This window comes from Trachypithecus francoisi, unplaced genomic scaffold, assembly GCF_009764315.1.
Source record: "Trachypithecus francoisi isolate TF-2019V2 unplaced genomic scaffold, Tfra_2.0 Lachesis_group4, whole genome shotgun sequence".
Taxonomy (NCBI): domain Eukaryota; kingdom Metazoa; phylum Chordata; class Mammalia; order Primates; family Cercopithecidae; genus Trachypithecus; species Trachypithecus francoisi.
The window spans coordinates 82,755,374-82,771,766 of record NW_022681469.1 but is presented as its reverse complement, the minus strand read 5'-3'; the positions used below and the strand labels follow the sequence as shown (position 1 = coordinate 82,771,766).

General features: G+C 38.3%; 1 protein-coding gene across 1 annotated transcript in view; it reads left to right on the top strand.

Annotated features, from left to right (window-relative positions):
* Nucleotides 1–16,393, top strand: part of THSD7A (thrombospondin type 1 domain containing 7A) — a 564,048-nt gene that overhangs the window by 541,873 nt on the left and 5,782 nt on the right. Inside the window, exons 24-27 of the mRNA XM_033192934.1 lie at nt 10,078–10,173; nt 12,927–13,009; nt 13,360–13,570; nt 15,980–16,067. Coding sequence (XP_033048825.1) covers nt 10,078–10,173; nt 12,927–13,009; nt 13,360–13,570; nt 15,980–16,067 — 478 coding nt within the window. The remainder of the gene's footprint in view (nt 1–10,077; nt 10,174–12,926; nt 13,010–13,359; nt 13,571–15,979; nt 16,068–16,393) is intronic.

Genomic DNA, 16,393 nt, shown 5'->3' with positions numbered 1-16,393 from the left:
AGGCTGTCCCATGATTTCTCAGATAGTAATGGACCTTGAGGACAGTCATACGGGACAGGAGAGTAACACTGAGAAGGCCGTGCCAGTGGCCAGGAGGAAGTCGATTTCCTGGCCCTCAATGGTTGAATGTACCCAGGGCTCAGTGAGGGTGATGACATGAGCTGGCGCTTGCCTCAGGCACCCTCAGTCCTGTTGTTGGATCATCTGGTTGGGGGCTTCTGGCCCAGAGAACCATTGCACTCTTGGTTAATATGCCTTCCAGTGATTGCTTCAGCATAGCAGACATGGACGAGGGGGTGGCTTGTTTCTTGTTGGACAATCTTTTTTAAAGTGTCCTTGTAAACCACACTGATAAAAAGCCCTACCAGGTGATTGACCTGCTCCATTTTCTGTCCTTTCTGAACCATCAAGGTTTGTTTGTCTGAGGGCCATGACTAAGGCTGCAGCCTTTCTCTGATCTCACTTTTCCTTTTGGGCCTGTTCCTCTTGGTCCCTATTATAGAACACTGAAGTTGCCAGGTTTACTAATGCCTCCAGATTTTGTTCAGGGACCAGGGCTTTCTTTTGGAGCTTTCTCCTGATATCTGTGGCTGATTGATTGGGTAATAAACTTATCTTTTAGAATCAATTGACCCTCTAGTGAGTCAGGTGACCAGGAAGTATATTTTCTTAAGGCCTCTCATAGCTGCTCAAGGAAGGCAGAAGGATTTTCTTTCTTTGCCTGAGTTATGGTAGACATCATTGAATAATTCATGGGCTCTTTCCTAATTCTCCTTAGTCCTTCTAGAACACAAGTCAACAGATGTTTATGACTCCAGTCCCCATGATCTGAGTCGAGGTCCCAGAGGGGATCCATACAGGGGACAGCTTGCTGTAGAGAATTTGTCCCTTTCTTCAGCTGTCATTCTATCTTCAAACTCTCAGACTGCAGCTAAACCTGCATTCTTTTCATTAAAAGCCAGGGTTTGATCTAACAATAGCATGACATCTCTCCAAGTGAGATTGAAGGTTTGCCCTAGACCCTGTAGGACATCTATGTACCTATCAGAATTATCTGAAAACTTCCCCAGGTCTGCTTTGATCTACTTTAAATCAGAGAGAGAGAAGAGGACATGTCCCTGGGTTGGGCCAAATTCCCCTCCCCCTACAGCTCAAAGGGGACATAACTGATAGCCCTGGGGTTTTTTGTGGTCCTTTAGAGATTTCTTCCCGGGCAGGGGAGATTAGAGGAGGCTTATCATTAATAGGAAGGGGAGCTATAGGGAGGCTAGGATATGGGGGTAAGCTGAAAGGTCCTCCTGTGGGATGTAAATTATAAGCTTTGCATAGTTGTGTGTTCTTCAATGAATAGAAAACTTGAACATAATGCCTTCCCTCTTACAGAAAAGGTCAAGCTGCAGGATAATATTGTAATTTGTACTTCCTTCAGGTGGCCATTTTTCCCCATCAGAGAGAGAATATTGGGGCCAAGCCATAGTGCATAAAAAAATAAGCCACCTCTTTTTCAGGGTTTGCAGATCAAATTGGTCCCAATGGCTTAGGATGCATTTCAAGAGTGAGCTTGTTGATGCCTGAGTGTTTCCCATCTGAAAGACAAAACCACCCATGGTTTTGGTTTGTTTCTCCCCCGCCCAAGAACCCACAATGGTCCCTGGACCCTGCTGATTGGAATAGTTGTGCTCACCGACACAGCAGCAGAAACACCTCTTGCCCAAGAACCCACAACAGTCCCTGGATCCTGCCGATCGGAAAAGTTGCACTCACCGACGTGGCAGCAGAAACACTAGTTTTCCTCCTAGACCACAAGGAGGACCAAGGAAGGTCAGATTTAGTGGCCCTTACCAACACATTCTCAAAAACCTCTTAGAGTCCTAAGCATTCTCCTGTTAGTATTGGGACTTAACATATGTCCTAAAAGATGTTATGCCCCAAAAATGAAGTGAAAGGCCATACCCTGAGGGAAGAAAGGGATCTCCAGGGTTGGAAGAGTGACACATTTTGTCCTCACTTGAATAGGAAGGATACAATTTCTGAGGCTCCCCATATCCTAACTTGAGGAATAGCTTTTGTTAGGCCTGCTTGTCTGAGGAGGGATCCTAAAACTCCAGATAGTCCCCCCTATGATGGGGCTATGGGCAAAAATTTATATCTTTCTGACTGGTGAGACTGGGTGCCTAAAGAAGGTAACAGAGTCCTGGAGTTTATACTAGAAATCATTCTTATAAGAGAAACTAGAAAAGCACCAGAGATAGGGAGTGGTTTTTAGAAGTGGGACTAGCCTCAGAGAAGAGAGGCGAGAGGAAGTTTGTCTGACAGGCATTAGGACCCAGGAGGCAAGGGTCAGGATAGATAGGATGGGCGAGTCTCACTTGGGCGACATGACTTTGAGAGTTCTGTTCATGGCCGCAGGGTCATGCAACTTGTTGAGACCCTGGAGCTGAATGGCTTTCCTCTGTTGACCCTTGGCTCAGCCCCAATGTACAGGAAAAGTGGAAGCTGGTTCCAGGCAAACCAACGCTCCCAACTCCGAAGAGTCGGGGGTTGTTAGAGAGCCCTTTCCCAGAAAGCCTGACACCTGTGTCTTTAGTCCAGTGGCTGCGCTAGTTGCTTTTAACTGGCCAACAGGTGCCTGGTATTTAGCCCCCAAATTCTAAGGAAAAATAGGACAGTAAAACAGGTCCAATGGTACTCACCACTTGGTGATTGTCGCTTCGTGGTTGCCAAATATGTCCAGAATTGATTCCTTCTGTTGGGTTTTTGGTCTTGCTGACTTCAAGACTGAAGCCATGGACCCTCGCAGTGAGTGTTACAGTTCTTAAAGATGGTCTGTCCGGAGTTTATTCCTTCAGATGTTCTGATGTGTCCAGAGTTTATTCCTTCTGGTGGGTTCATGGTCTCGCTGGCTTCAAGAGTGAAGCTGCAGACCTTTGCAGTGAGTATTACAGCTCTTAAAGGTTGTGTGTCCAGAGTTGTTCATTCCTCCCATGGGTTCGTGGTCTCGCTGACTTCAGGAGTGAAGCTGCAGACCTTCGCAGTGAGTGTTACAGCTCATAAAGGTAGCGCAGACCCAAAGAGTGAGCAGCAGCAAGATTTATTGTGAAGAGCGAAAGAACAAAGCTTCCACAGCGTGGAAGGGAACCCAAGCTGGTTGCTGCTGCTGGCTCAGGTGGCCAGCTTTTTTCCCTTATTTGGCCCTACCCCCCTCCTGCTGATTGGTGCATTTACAAACCTTTAGCTAGACAGTTCTAGCTTGGAAAAGTTCTCCAAGTTCCCACCTGATCCAGAAGCCCAGTTGGCTTCACCTTTCAATATGGGATACCTGTGTAATGTTGGATGTTCTATGTATGAGAAAATTGTTGAAATTGGGAACTGGTGTAAGGCAGACCATTACTAGTTTTAATCTTTGTGGGCTGCCCCATAAATGCAAATGTTAAGATGTTTAATGACATATTGGGAGGACTCTCTAGAAAGAGCATGAGCACTAATTAGGTGGGAATTGGTATCAACGGGTACATATCTTAGTTTATATCTTAGTTTTCCAAATTCAGTGATGTGCATATCAGCTGTTTGTCATAATTGATTAGGGTTAACACCTGTTAAAGGAGGGGACATGCCTGTGAGCTGGCAATCTGGGCATTGCAGGATAATCTGTTTAGCTAGTCTCAACTGAAAATGTTGGGATAAATTTCCCCAGTTTTTGTGGAAAAATTGATGTGATTGGGTGGCTTGGTCAAACAGTGATGTCTTGACGTGCAAATCTGCTTGATCATTGCCATAAGCCAGTGGGCAAGACAGTGAGCTGTGGGTCCGAATATGTGTGATAAAAACAGGATGTGTTCATTGATCCAGGAATTGCTGAAACCAAAGAAAAGGGGCCTACAGGATGGGCTCAAGAGTGCACTTAATAAAGGCTGTTTCAAAGTTTTGCAATAAATAAATGAAGTAAGCAGAGTCACTAACAATATTGATGGGCTGAGCAGAAAAGGTTTCCAGGGCCAATATTAAGGCTCCAACCTCAGTTCTCTGGTACTAGTAAATCCAGATTGAGTGAGGGAGCTATGCAGATAGCTGCTTTTCCATTTTTACCAGAGCCATCAGTGAAAAACATTAAAGCATTAGGTATGGGGGAGTGAACTACTTTTGTAGGCATAACTACAGGAGTATGAGATAAGAACTGAAGTAGTTTGTCAGTGGGAAGGGCATGTTCAATATGGCCTGCATAATCAGAGAGTGCTATCTGAAGGTCTAGAGATAGGGGCAGGACTGCTTCAAATTCTTTTTTACTTAAGGATATTTTTATGACATAAGGGTCATAACCTTGCAATTGATTGCATCATTTGCAGCCTGCATAGATGACTTTATTAACTAGCTGGACTTAGGGAGATAGTGTCTTAGTCCTAGTATGTGAGCAAAAACCCATTCTAGGAAGTGTAGCTCTGGGGCCATCTGTCCTATTAATCCTGTTGGGGAATGTTTAGTAGGAAACACAAATAATTGGACTGAATATCATGGGTCTGAGAAATAGCTTGCTCTATTTCCTCAATTTCCCTTTTTGCAGTGGGGGTTAAATACCTGGGGGTGTCCAGGGCTGCATTACCTTTAGGATAGAAAACAGGTTCTGTAATTTGTCAGTCATTATGCCCAAGGTGGGGCGGAGCCAGTCACTATCACCCGGTAATTTTTGATTATCATTTAAGGTGTGTATATTGTTAGTATTCAATTTAACCTCTTGAGGTCTTACTGAGCAGGAAGTTAGTATGTATCCAAGGTATTTCCAAGGGAAGGACATCTGTACCTTTTCAGGTGCTATGATTAAACCTGGTAACTGTGTATTCCTCTTGACAGAGGCATATAAACTCAAAAGTATTGGCTCCCTTGGGGCTGCCAGTAAGATGGCATCCATATAGTAGGTGATCTTGCAATTAGGAAATTCTTTTCTACTGGGGAGCAAAGCCTGATTTACATGATACTGACACATGGTAGGACTGTTCAGCATTCCTTGAGGAAGTACTTTCCAATGAAATCAGCAAGCTGGCCTTTCATTATTAATAGCTGGTATTGTAAACACAAATTTTTCTCTGTCCTGCTCTGCAAGGGGAATAGTATAAAAGCAGTCTTTTAAGTCAATAATGACTATACACCAATCTTGAGGAATCACCATGGAGGAAGGGAGCCCCTATTGAAGGGACCCTATCGGTTGCAAATTAGCACTGATAGCACGTAAGTCACGCAAAGGTCTCCATTTACCAGACTTTTTGGGAATGACAAAAATGGGCAGATTCCAAGGGCTGTTTGATGATTCTATATGGCCAGTTCTTAATTGTTCCTCAACTAATTCATGGGCTCTTTGTAATTTATTTCCCTTTAAAGGCCACTGTTCTACCCAAATAGGATTTTGAGAGGGCCACGTCAGGTGTCAGGAAGGAATAACAACAGTGGCCATTACTAGAAAGAGGTCTGCTATTCACATAATTCATCAAATTCTGCCCTCCAGAGGAGGTATTGACTGGCCTCTAAAGTTGTTTTACCTAGCACTGACAGTCCTATCGGGTCATATGGAAGTAGTCCGCTATAGCCTTAATTAATCCTCTCATAAATGGGCTAGTGGCTCCCTTTTCTTTAATGCTTTGTCTTATAAGTGTTGAAAGTAATTGGTTCATGTGCTCGATTGCCTTGTAGATCTTACATCACCAGGCAGACCAAGAACTCCCCTTATAATGCTGCTAAGACAGGGTCCCATAACTGTAGTGTATCTCTTGTTTTTTTCCAATGTACTGGGGGAGAGGGCTCAGGGAAAACCTCTATCTCCTCTGTGGCACCTTTACCCAGTAACAACAGGGCTGAGGGAGGAAGAGGAGGCAGTAAGGTAGACAATGGTTTTTCTTCCATTCCCTTTTTAGGCTCTTCTGTGTAGAGCGGGGCCAAAGCAGCCCTAACTAAGGCCCATAACGTTAAAGATGTTACTGGGACCCACTGCCCTTGTCCATGATGTCATTTAACATTTCTTCCCAGAGCTCTAGGTCTAGTGTGCATCCTTCTGGGAACTATGGGTTATGGAAAACAACAATTTGCATTAATTCAGCCTCTGAAACTGAGGCTCTGCTAGCTTTAAGCAGCTATTTCAATATTTTTCTATACTATTACTCTTGAGCTAATAACTGGGTTTCCCGTGATGAAACCCTAGCTTGAAAATCACCTCAAACTTGGAAATCCAGAGCAGGCACCAATTACTTACAGCACAGTCACTTCACTTTCATTTTTGAGGGTTCCATCACGATCCATTGCAGTGTTCTTCACACGGGCACCACCTGCCAGGCCTTTCACACAGAAAAATAGTACTCAGACACAGGTATGCAGTGTAAGGGCAGCTAGGGGTCTGCCTGGTTCTAGGGTCAAAGTGCACCTGGAGAAGCTGGAGCTGCATGCTTTCATTCACTGTAGGCACAATGCCAAAAGCCTGGAGCAAACACAATTTGTGAGAAATTAACATTTATTGTTCCCCTTTCAAGGAACATCAGGTGTGTGGATGATCAAAGATCAGTTCCTGGTCAACACAAGTAAACAAGCCTGTTCAAGATATTCCCCTACATTCCCTGGTACCTACTCCTTGCCATCTGCCTCAGGGTCAGAGAACAGCTGCCTTTGGCTATTCTCCCCCGAATCTAGGCAGAGCCTTTGGACCTTTCAGAAGGCGTGCTGCTTTCCCTATAGTTTCTCCCAGCACTCTGACCGATCTCCTGCATGTTTGCAGTGGCTGGTACCGGTTTTTTCCTTCGATATTGAGTGTGCCCTTTAGGAGCTCCTGTAAGGCAGGCCTGGTGGGGACAAAATCTCTCAGCATTTGCTTGTCTGTAAAAGATTTTATTTCTCCTTCACTTATGTAGCTTAGTTTGGCTGGATATGAAATTCTAGATTGAAAATCTTTAAGAATGTTGAATACTGGACCCCACTCTCTTCTGGCTTGTAGAATTTCTGCAGAGGGACCCACTGTTAGTCTGATGGACTTCCCTTTGTGAGTAACCTGACCTTTCTCTCTGGCTGCCTTTAACATTTTTTCCTTCATTTCAACCTTGGTGAATCTGACGATTATGTGTCTTGGGGTTGCTCTTCTCGAGGAGTATCTTTGTGGTGTTCTCTGTATTTCCTGAATTTGAATGTTGACCTGTCTTGCTAGGCTGGGGAAGTTCTCCTGGATAATATCCTGAAGAGTGTTTTCCAACTTGGTTCCATTCTTTCCATTGCTTTCGGGTACACCAATCAAAGGTAGATTTGGTCTTTTCACATAGTCCCGTATTTATTGGAGGCTTTGTTCCTTTTTACTCTTTTTTCTCTAATCTTGTCATCTTGCTTTATTTCATTAAGTTGATCTTCAATCTCTGATATCCTTTCTTCTGCTTGATCGATTTGGTTATTGATAGTTGTGTATGCTTCACGAAATTTTTGAGCTGTTTTTCAGCTCCATCAGGTCATTTATGTTGTTCTCTAAACTGGTTATTCTAGTTAGCAATTCATCTAACCTTTTTTCAAGGTTCTTAGCTTCCTTGTATTTGGTTAGAACATGCTCCTTTAGCTCAGAGGAGTTTGTTATTACCCACCTTCTGAAGCCTACTTCTGTCAATTTCTCAAACTCATTCTCCATCCAGTTTTGTTCCCCTGCTGGTGAGGAGTTGTGATCCTTTGGAGAAGAGGCATTCTGGTTTTTGGATTTTCAGAGTTTTTGCACTGGTTTTTCCTCATCTTCATGATTTATCTACCTTTGCTCTTTGATGCTGGTGACCTTCGGATGAGGTTTCTGAGTGGACATCCTTCTATATTGATGTTAATGCTATTCTTTTCTGTTTGTTAGTTTTTCTTCTAACAGTCAGGCTCCTCTGCTGCAGGTCTGCTGGAGTTTTCTGGAGGTCCACTCCAGACCCTGTTTGCCTGGATATCACCAGCAGAGGCTGCAGAACAGTAAAGATTGCTGCCTGTTCCTTCCTCTGAAAGCTTCATCCCAGAGGGAATAAATATGACACCAAAAGTACAAACAAAAGTGGAAAAGATTTTAAATGTCTTTAAATTAAAATTTAAAACTTCTACACAGTAGACCTATAAACTTTGCTTATAGATCATAACAAGGTTACAGGACAAACCACAAACTTGAAATATATACTTATGAAGTGAATTAATTTCAAAGGATTCATGTATAGAATAGCAAATCTAAAAGTTTTTGATCTAAAACAAGTTAATAGTCTAAAAATTGTTGAGGACCTGAAAGAACTTTTCTTTTCTGACATGTATAATTTTAAAAATAGAAAACTTATATTTATTTAAAATCAAAAAACAAAATTGTATATTACCATAAATAACAAATATCCTGCAAAATAAGTTCACCATAACAAATGGAAAATAACTTTAATGACAAGAGTGGTCTGGTCTGGATTTTTGCAAATCTCTATAAAGTCTAACTTAAGAAAGACACCTGGATTCTCTTATCTGCTTCTGCATTCAAGTTATTGCAGTTCTTAGTTTAGTTTACGTATGTAAAGAAAATCCAACCATACACAGATTGTAGTTGCAAAGGGGAAATCCTCACTCACACTCTGAAAGAATGTCAATGTCTCCCAGGGTCTCTGAACCGCACTTTAAGAATCACTATTCCAGAATGAAGAATTTCTACAATTCAATGAGAAAAAACATAAATGTCAGTAGTGGGGGGAAAAAGGCCAAAGGTTTAAATAAGCAGCTTGCATAACAGGAAATCCAAATGTCCCTTTTTACTGTTCAATAACTTTAGTAATCAAGGAACTTTAAATTAAAGTGAGAAGGTAAATTTCCATACCCAAAAGGCTAACCAGAAAAAATTAAAATCTAGCAATTATAAATTTTCATGAGTATTTAGAGCAATGACAATCTTTATGTACTGCTGATGGATTTGTAAATTGCCACCTTTTGCAGGAAAAAAAATGAGCAATATTTAATAAAGTTTCAGCTATCCGTACAATTATACCAAGAAATTTCCCTTCTAGATATGTAACTTAAAGAAGCACCAGGTCGTTTGCACAAGATTGACCTTCAGAGCATTGTTTGAATAACAAAACTAAAAATAACCTAATAGAAAAATAGCTAAATAAACTGTGTTATTTAGTACAATGGAATTCTATGTAGCAGTTAAAATAAAGTGACTGTACTACATTTTTTAAAATCACTTAGAAATATTTCACTTGTAACATTGACTAAGTTTCAGAGTGCTACACAGAATAGGATATATTTTTAAAATCTATGACTTCATGAAAGTAATACCATATATCATTTCTGTATATAGTAATTATGTGTGTGTGTGTATATTGAAAAAGTTAAAAGCATGGCAAAGAAAGTCATACATCTTCAGAATAGTATGTCTAGATGGACAGACAGGGAGGGTGATCAGAACAGAGAAGAATACAATTACATCTCATGTTTTGTTCATCAACAAGCTAATGAAAACTGAAGCAAATATGGACAAATAATATTTGACAAAATTGCATGATGGAAGATATATATATAACTATATATATAACTGTATACAGTTATGCATGATGGAAGATATATATATAGTTACATATATATAACTATACAATTACATGATGGAAGATATATATATAACTATATATATAACTGTATACATACATAATTATATAACTGTATACATATATAACTATATATATCTTCCATCATGCAATTTTATATATAACTGTATATAGTTATATATAATGGTATATAAATAGATATCTATATATATATAACTATATAGATAGATATATATAGTTATTCTCTATACCTGGCTGTATATTTACAATACTTTTTAAAAAATTAAAAACCTAGGTTCCCACCAGGTAGTGTGACAGCAGACATGGAAAATTAGTTGGGATTGAGGTATACAGCTGCAATTTTAAAACATATGCATGGCAACTTCAGGACAATAAATGGACATTTGAATCATCAGAGATGGGCTTATTATTTTTCAGTTGTTCATAAATATGTTATTAATACTCTATCCCCATGATTATCTTTCTGGGTAACAGAATGTATTTGCTAATGTTTATTATTTCCCTGCAGATGGACACTGCTATGAATATAAATGGATGGCCAGTGCTTGGAAGGGCTCTTCCCGAACAGTGTGGTGTCAAAGGTCAGATGGTATAAATGTAACAGGTAAACCTCCAGTCTCTCTTTGTTCTTTGAAAATCTTCCTGTAACACACATGTGATTGGCTGAAGAAAATAGTTAAGGAAACAAAGTTACTCTTTCAGTATTCAAAGCCTGTTTGGGATTCAGGATGCCTAAGCTGTATATACCCACCTGCTGACCAATGACAAATTATTTTATAATGGCTCAAATTATCTCTCACCTAGCCTTTTTAGGTATTGCTGCTGAAACGTATTTAATTAAAATACTATGTAATTCTAATAAATAATTGTTATAAATAATTTTCAGACTTTTTCTAGAAATGTTATATGTGAATAATTTACTATATGTTTAAAAACGATCAGTTTTTTGACTTTCTGCTTGTGTGCCTTGAGGGCATATAAACACAGACCAAAAATACTACCAAGGGAGTATGATACAAATCCAAATATCTTGCTTAAATTCAGATGCCTATGATTTAGAGATTTTTAAACTAATTAATAGAGAAGACCTACTGGTAAATTTCAAACCCAGACCATCTGAGCAGCTCATCTACTGTGCCCGCATCCCCAAATTATTATATATCCAAAGAAGAAATCCAAAGGAAGAAATTTTTTTGATTATACTTCGACCAATATATGCCTCCAAAGAACTACTCTAGTGTGCAATTACTAAAAGCCTATCTGAAGCCTGTAAGCAAGCATGAGGGATCCCAAGGATGCCTTGAAGGAGGAAGAGACTTTGGTTCAAGATAGGTAGTGAACAATCAAGCAAATTTCCTAGAAAGAAATGCAAGTCAGAACCAGAACCTTAATTTCAGGCACATGGACCCAGAAATCTAAGCCTTTCCATAAACATTTCTTTTTATAAATCTAATTTACAGGAATTGCCATAGCATAGCAACAGTAGGAGTCTTGACAGTTAACTGCTCAGGCTGACTTGCTGCTGTGTTTTGACCCTGCTGTGGGGGAAAAATACAGGGTGCATTTGGATGCCTCTGAGTAATGTTCATTTATAAATTTAATATATACAGTAAGAAACAGGAGCAAGGATCAATATGATTTTTGAAAACTATCCATCTTTATATTGAATTTTAATTACCTGGATTTATTGAAACCCAACTGTTTATTTCCTCTGTATGGGAGCTGGATCAGGATGTCAATTTTTTTTTTTTTTGAAGATATGATTTATACATGAGAAAGCTCTCTCAAGAAATCCTTAAAAACAACTCCCTGTGGTCACATATGTAACAAAGAAAAGACATCTAGTAGAAACCCTTTGCTCTCTCACTGTATTATTTTTTGGAAGAAAACTTTCCATCTACCCCACTCTAAGAGGTATGGAGTGAGAAGAGTCCTGGACAGGGATAGACAGGCTTTCTGAATGAGTTGTTACAGAAGTCATCCATTCAGCTCAGAGATTGGAAATAAATGTCTCCATTCTAACAGCTTCTCTAGATGATCCCATAGGTTTGCAATTTTTTGATGCAAATAATATTTACCTGACTTTTCTTCCACATATTAAAAACTCTTTTTCCACTGCAATTGGGGCTATTCCCCCAATGCAAAGGTAAGTCAAATTTTAAATGACTTACCTATAACATCATTACTTTTAATTTCTTTTCAATTCAGCAAAGTGTCCAGTGGATTATTTCTAATGCTATTCAGTACCAAAAGGCCAATGTGTAAATGATGTGTGTTAAACTCTATATGCATTCTTTCATCTTTTAGGAGAGATGAGATTCTTTATGACAAATAGACAAGCATGTAAAGTATATTACCTATCTTGATCAATTGCTTTGATTTATGAATTGTCCTTATAAGATTTATGAATTGTCCTTATAAGAAACTCAAAATATTGCTTTGTGTGTGTGTATTTAATGATAACAACTTCAATGTGGCCAATTAACTGCAGTTGCCTTGCAATGACTAACTGCTTTTCTGTGACAATTTTTCTGTATTTTGTGATTGCAATAGAGAGAAACACAAAGAATTGGCAATAGGCACCTGTGATTAAATTCCAGAGAATCATCAGTTCCATAAACAAAAAATTTTGTTTTGCTAATATTATGTTAAACTGAACAAGTATAGTTTGAAAATATGAGTCTCCTTCATGTCACCAGTGTTTTTTATATCTATTTCCATCTTAAAACCTCACTTGAAACAACTTAGGCACAGTTGGTACTACACTTGAAAATAAACAAGAGAGAGATAAACAGCTGTAATATCAAGTCAAAACCATAGTGCAAAACAAATGATTTAGTAGATACATTTGCTTTCTTCACTATATCCAAAAAACACCCTGAATTAGCAGAAATTGTGATTTTTCTAAAAAAGAAATATGCATTATTTAAAGAAAACATTTATTTAACATAAAGAGCTAAAGAGTTATTTCAAAAGACATGAAAACTAACGTTTTACTTGAAAAGGAAATGAAATCAGCTTTTCAGTTGTTGGACTTGGCTTCATGTGCTCCTGGCAGAAAAAGGTTGTGTACAATTAGTATTTTCAAAATAGCAGCTATAAAATAATTATTTCAACAAACGCTTTTTGAACACCTGCTGAGTACCAGGCACTGAGCTAGCTCCCCTGGGTAAGAAGGGCCTGGAGTCACTAAATAAGGTGGTCAAGGTTAACCAAATATTTCACAGTCAACCACTGACAGAAAAATTCCTGGAATTCCCAAGGTAGTTCAGGATTCAAAGACAAGTCACTAACAACAGTGTATTTTCATCATAACAAGATATATTATTTGTCAAAACATGATTTTCTGTTCTGCAGGAGGCTGCTTGGTGATGAGCCAGCCTGATGCCGACAGGTCTTGTAACCCACCGTGTAGTCAACCCCACTCGTACTGTAGCGAGGTATGTGTAAATTCATCAGGGCAGACAAGCCAGCTCCATCATTTGTCACCCCACTGTCTCTTGTGCAGTTTTATCTCCCTCCAAAGAAAGCATGTCTTGAGGCATAAAAATCCCATTTTAGACATCTCCTTTTATCAATCTAAAAAGTCCTGAATTCACTTGCTTTCACCATTAGAATGCATTTATATATAATGCCAAAAGTGTGTTTCTATGTAGTTAAAAATATCACGGGAATTACGTATAGTAATTCCCAAAACAAATCTTGTTTAAAGCCTTCTCTTCAAGTCAGGTCTGTTAGACTTTCAAAGATTCCTTGCATGGCTAGTGTAAATCTTCTTGTTCTCCTGCAGACAAAAACATGCCATTGTGAAGAAGGGTACACTGAAGTCATGTCTTCTAACAGCACCCTTGAGCAATGCACACTTATCCCCGTGGTGGTAATACCCACCATGGAGGACAAAAGAGGAGATGTGAAAACCAGTCGGGCTGTACATCCAACCCAACCCTCCAGTAACCCAGCAGGACGGGGAAGGACCTGGTTTCTGCAGCCATTTGGGCCAGGTGAACTGACTAGACTAGTGTTGAAGTAGAAACCTTTAGTTATACATTTAGGCAATGCCAAAGAATTAAAAAGTGAGCAAGCATTTTTATATGAGCTATTGATTATTTTATCTACATGCATTTATTCTGACAGTAAAAAATTTAAGAATAGATGGCACTATCATTAAGGAAAATAACTCGTGTTTGAAGTTCAGAGAAATGAAATTACTTCTGAGAAAAAATTTTGGATCAATATGATTCAGTTCATTTCCAGTCCAAAAATTACAAGTGTAATTAATTTCAAATTGAACAAAGATGGAAACATGAATTTTTAAAAAAAAGTGTTGTCATTCAGAGCTAGGATAAAGGAGACTATAAAGGCATTCCAGGATTTTTAATTTGATCATAGGAACAGTAATAGTTTGACTCATAAATAAAAACATCAGTAATGCAGTTCTGTGCCAGGGGTCACGTGGTAGATGGACCAGTTTGTATCAGCCCTAAAAATCAGCATACTCAAATACTCAGATCTGTACTAATGCCAGATATACAGGGGCAACAGTGGAGCCTTCCCTTCTGGATGGGATGATTCAAATATTTTTTCACATTCACAGACAGCTCTTAATGTATCTGGTAATAAATGCAAAGCCAATACAGGCAAACGCTTGAAGACCTCATGATATGCTATTCTCTACTCTACACACTTTCCCTCCTCAGTTGGATTTAATCATATGCTCATCCCTAGAACTAACCTGGTGCTTGAAAATGTGCTACATGGTTTATAAAGCAGCTAATAATATCATGCCACTTTTTCTCATACCCTGGAGGAACTACTAGTCCATGAAGCAAAGGAAATCTCCAGAGCCAGGCATAGTCTACTTTAAAATGCCATTAGAAACATGAGAAAAGATGGAAGGAATTTGCATAGCTAGCACATCTCCATTTCTGTGCATTAAGTCTGAATACTTTACCTTATTAGAGAATAAATATTGGATTTTTAAAATATTTTAAATGTTTGGGAGATTTGCTTTTAATCACATTATTCCTGCTTTAATTGGCTCATTTAGCTGATAGTACAATTTATTGTGCAAAGCTGACTCATCTGTGTAAGCATGGGAAACTCTTCCCTCAGTGTTCAAGACAATGGACTAGCAGATAACCAGTAGCAATTTTGACGTTTACTAAGAATTGAAGCAGATCTCCTCAGATCAAAACCAGTCCTTTTGGGGGGGAAAAAAAAAAGATTATTATTGTCATTATTTTAAATTTTATATATAGTTTCCCCAAAGTGAAAATTTTAATATATTTAGAAAGTACATGTTCTGAAAACTTAGATATTATTTGATTTTGAAAATACAAAAAAATTTGTTGAAGAAACTCTCAATGTAGAGAACTTCAACCATGGAACAGTTCTTTTGATTCTAAACTGAACTCAAATTAAAAAAAAAAAATCTTTAGGATTAGAAAGAAAGGATATTTAGAATATTTATTGAGTTTATTCCCAGCAAATGAACTTCTAACTTGATCTAACTCCAGGCAAAAAAATTCCACAGTACCAATTTGCATTTGATGCCTTTCAAATATTGAATAAACCAGAGTCTACGTGAGGTCAGTTTTGCCCAATCTATAATTTAACACCAAGATCAAATATTTAATTGCAATAGAAAATATATGTTGATGTGAGGATCAAATTAAATCAGCCAATGTCATGAACAACTGTGCTTGAAGTTTATTCAGAGCATAAAATTGAGGAGTTCAAAGACGATGAGACCAGAAACCCAAATTATAAAAGTTCCTGTTATGTCTGATTCCACATAATAGAAAAGGTGGAAAACAATTTACAGATCCTTTTATATATTAACCAAACTGGTTGTTTTTGTAAATGACATTGTCAGCCAATTTTAAAACACATTGGAAGTGCAGACTAGATAAAAGATTATTAATTCCATAAGATGTTAAATATATTCACTTTCATTTTACCTGGAATAAAAATGACAAAGTTTTTGTTTAAATACCTAACTGTGTTAACTCGAGGTTGTAGAAACTTTCTTAAAATTGCATTTTTCATCTTATCATTGCAATTCTCAAAATAGATTGAAAATCAGAAGAAAATGTTTATATAGCATTACACATGTATTGAGTTTGAAGTAAAATTGAGATGAAAGGCAGCTGAAGTTTTGACAAACTTGAAATCTGAAGTCAAACATTTGTAACTTTTCAATTCAATTTTCCTTGATAACTTATCTTTAGTGAAGCAATATCTAACCCATAACAGCAGCTTTGCATTAATCATTAACTGTGCTGAAGCAATAATTTTTGGGGGATTTTGAAAGAAATTGGTAATGTGTGACTGATCATTGGTCATCGTTAAAGACTGCCTCATGTATACCAGACTAATGTAAATTAATAACTAATATCCATTCTTCTTAGATGGGAGACTAAAGACCTGGGTTTACGGCGTAGCAGCTGGGGCATTTGTGTTACTCCTCTTCATTGTCTCCATGATTTATCTAGCTTGGTGAGTGTTTAAATAATTAAAAATCCAAAGAGATACTTAATCGTAACACAGAAACAGCAAACTAATGTCTCAAATAAGTTCTCTACATTTATCTGGTGTTCACATGAATTTCTAAATAAACATGGCTTTAGTCCTAGAGGGGCTAAAAGCTACCAAATCTGAACCATTTCATTTCTAAAGATGAGCAAGAACTTGCTGCAGGTCATCTTCCCGAGTGTGTTCTCTTGCATACTTTCAAGAGAATATTGCTTTGTACTGATTATGGCAAACTGTGGATTTTTATATTGAATTACTAATGGAGGAAGATATTACAGTAATACCTAATC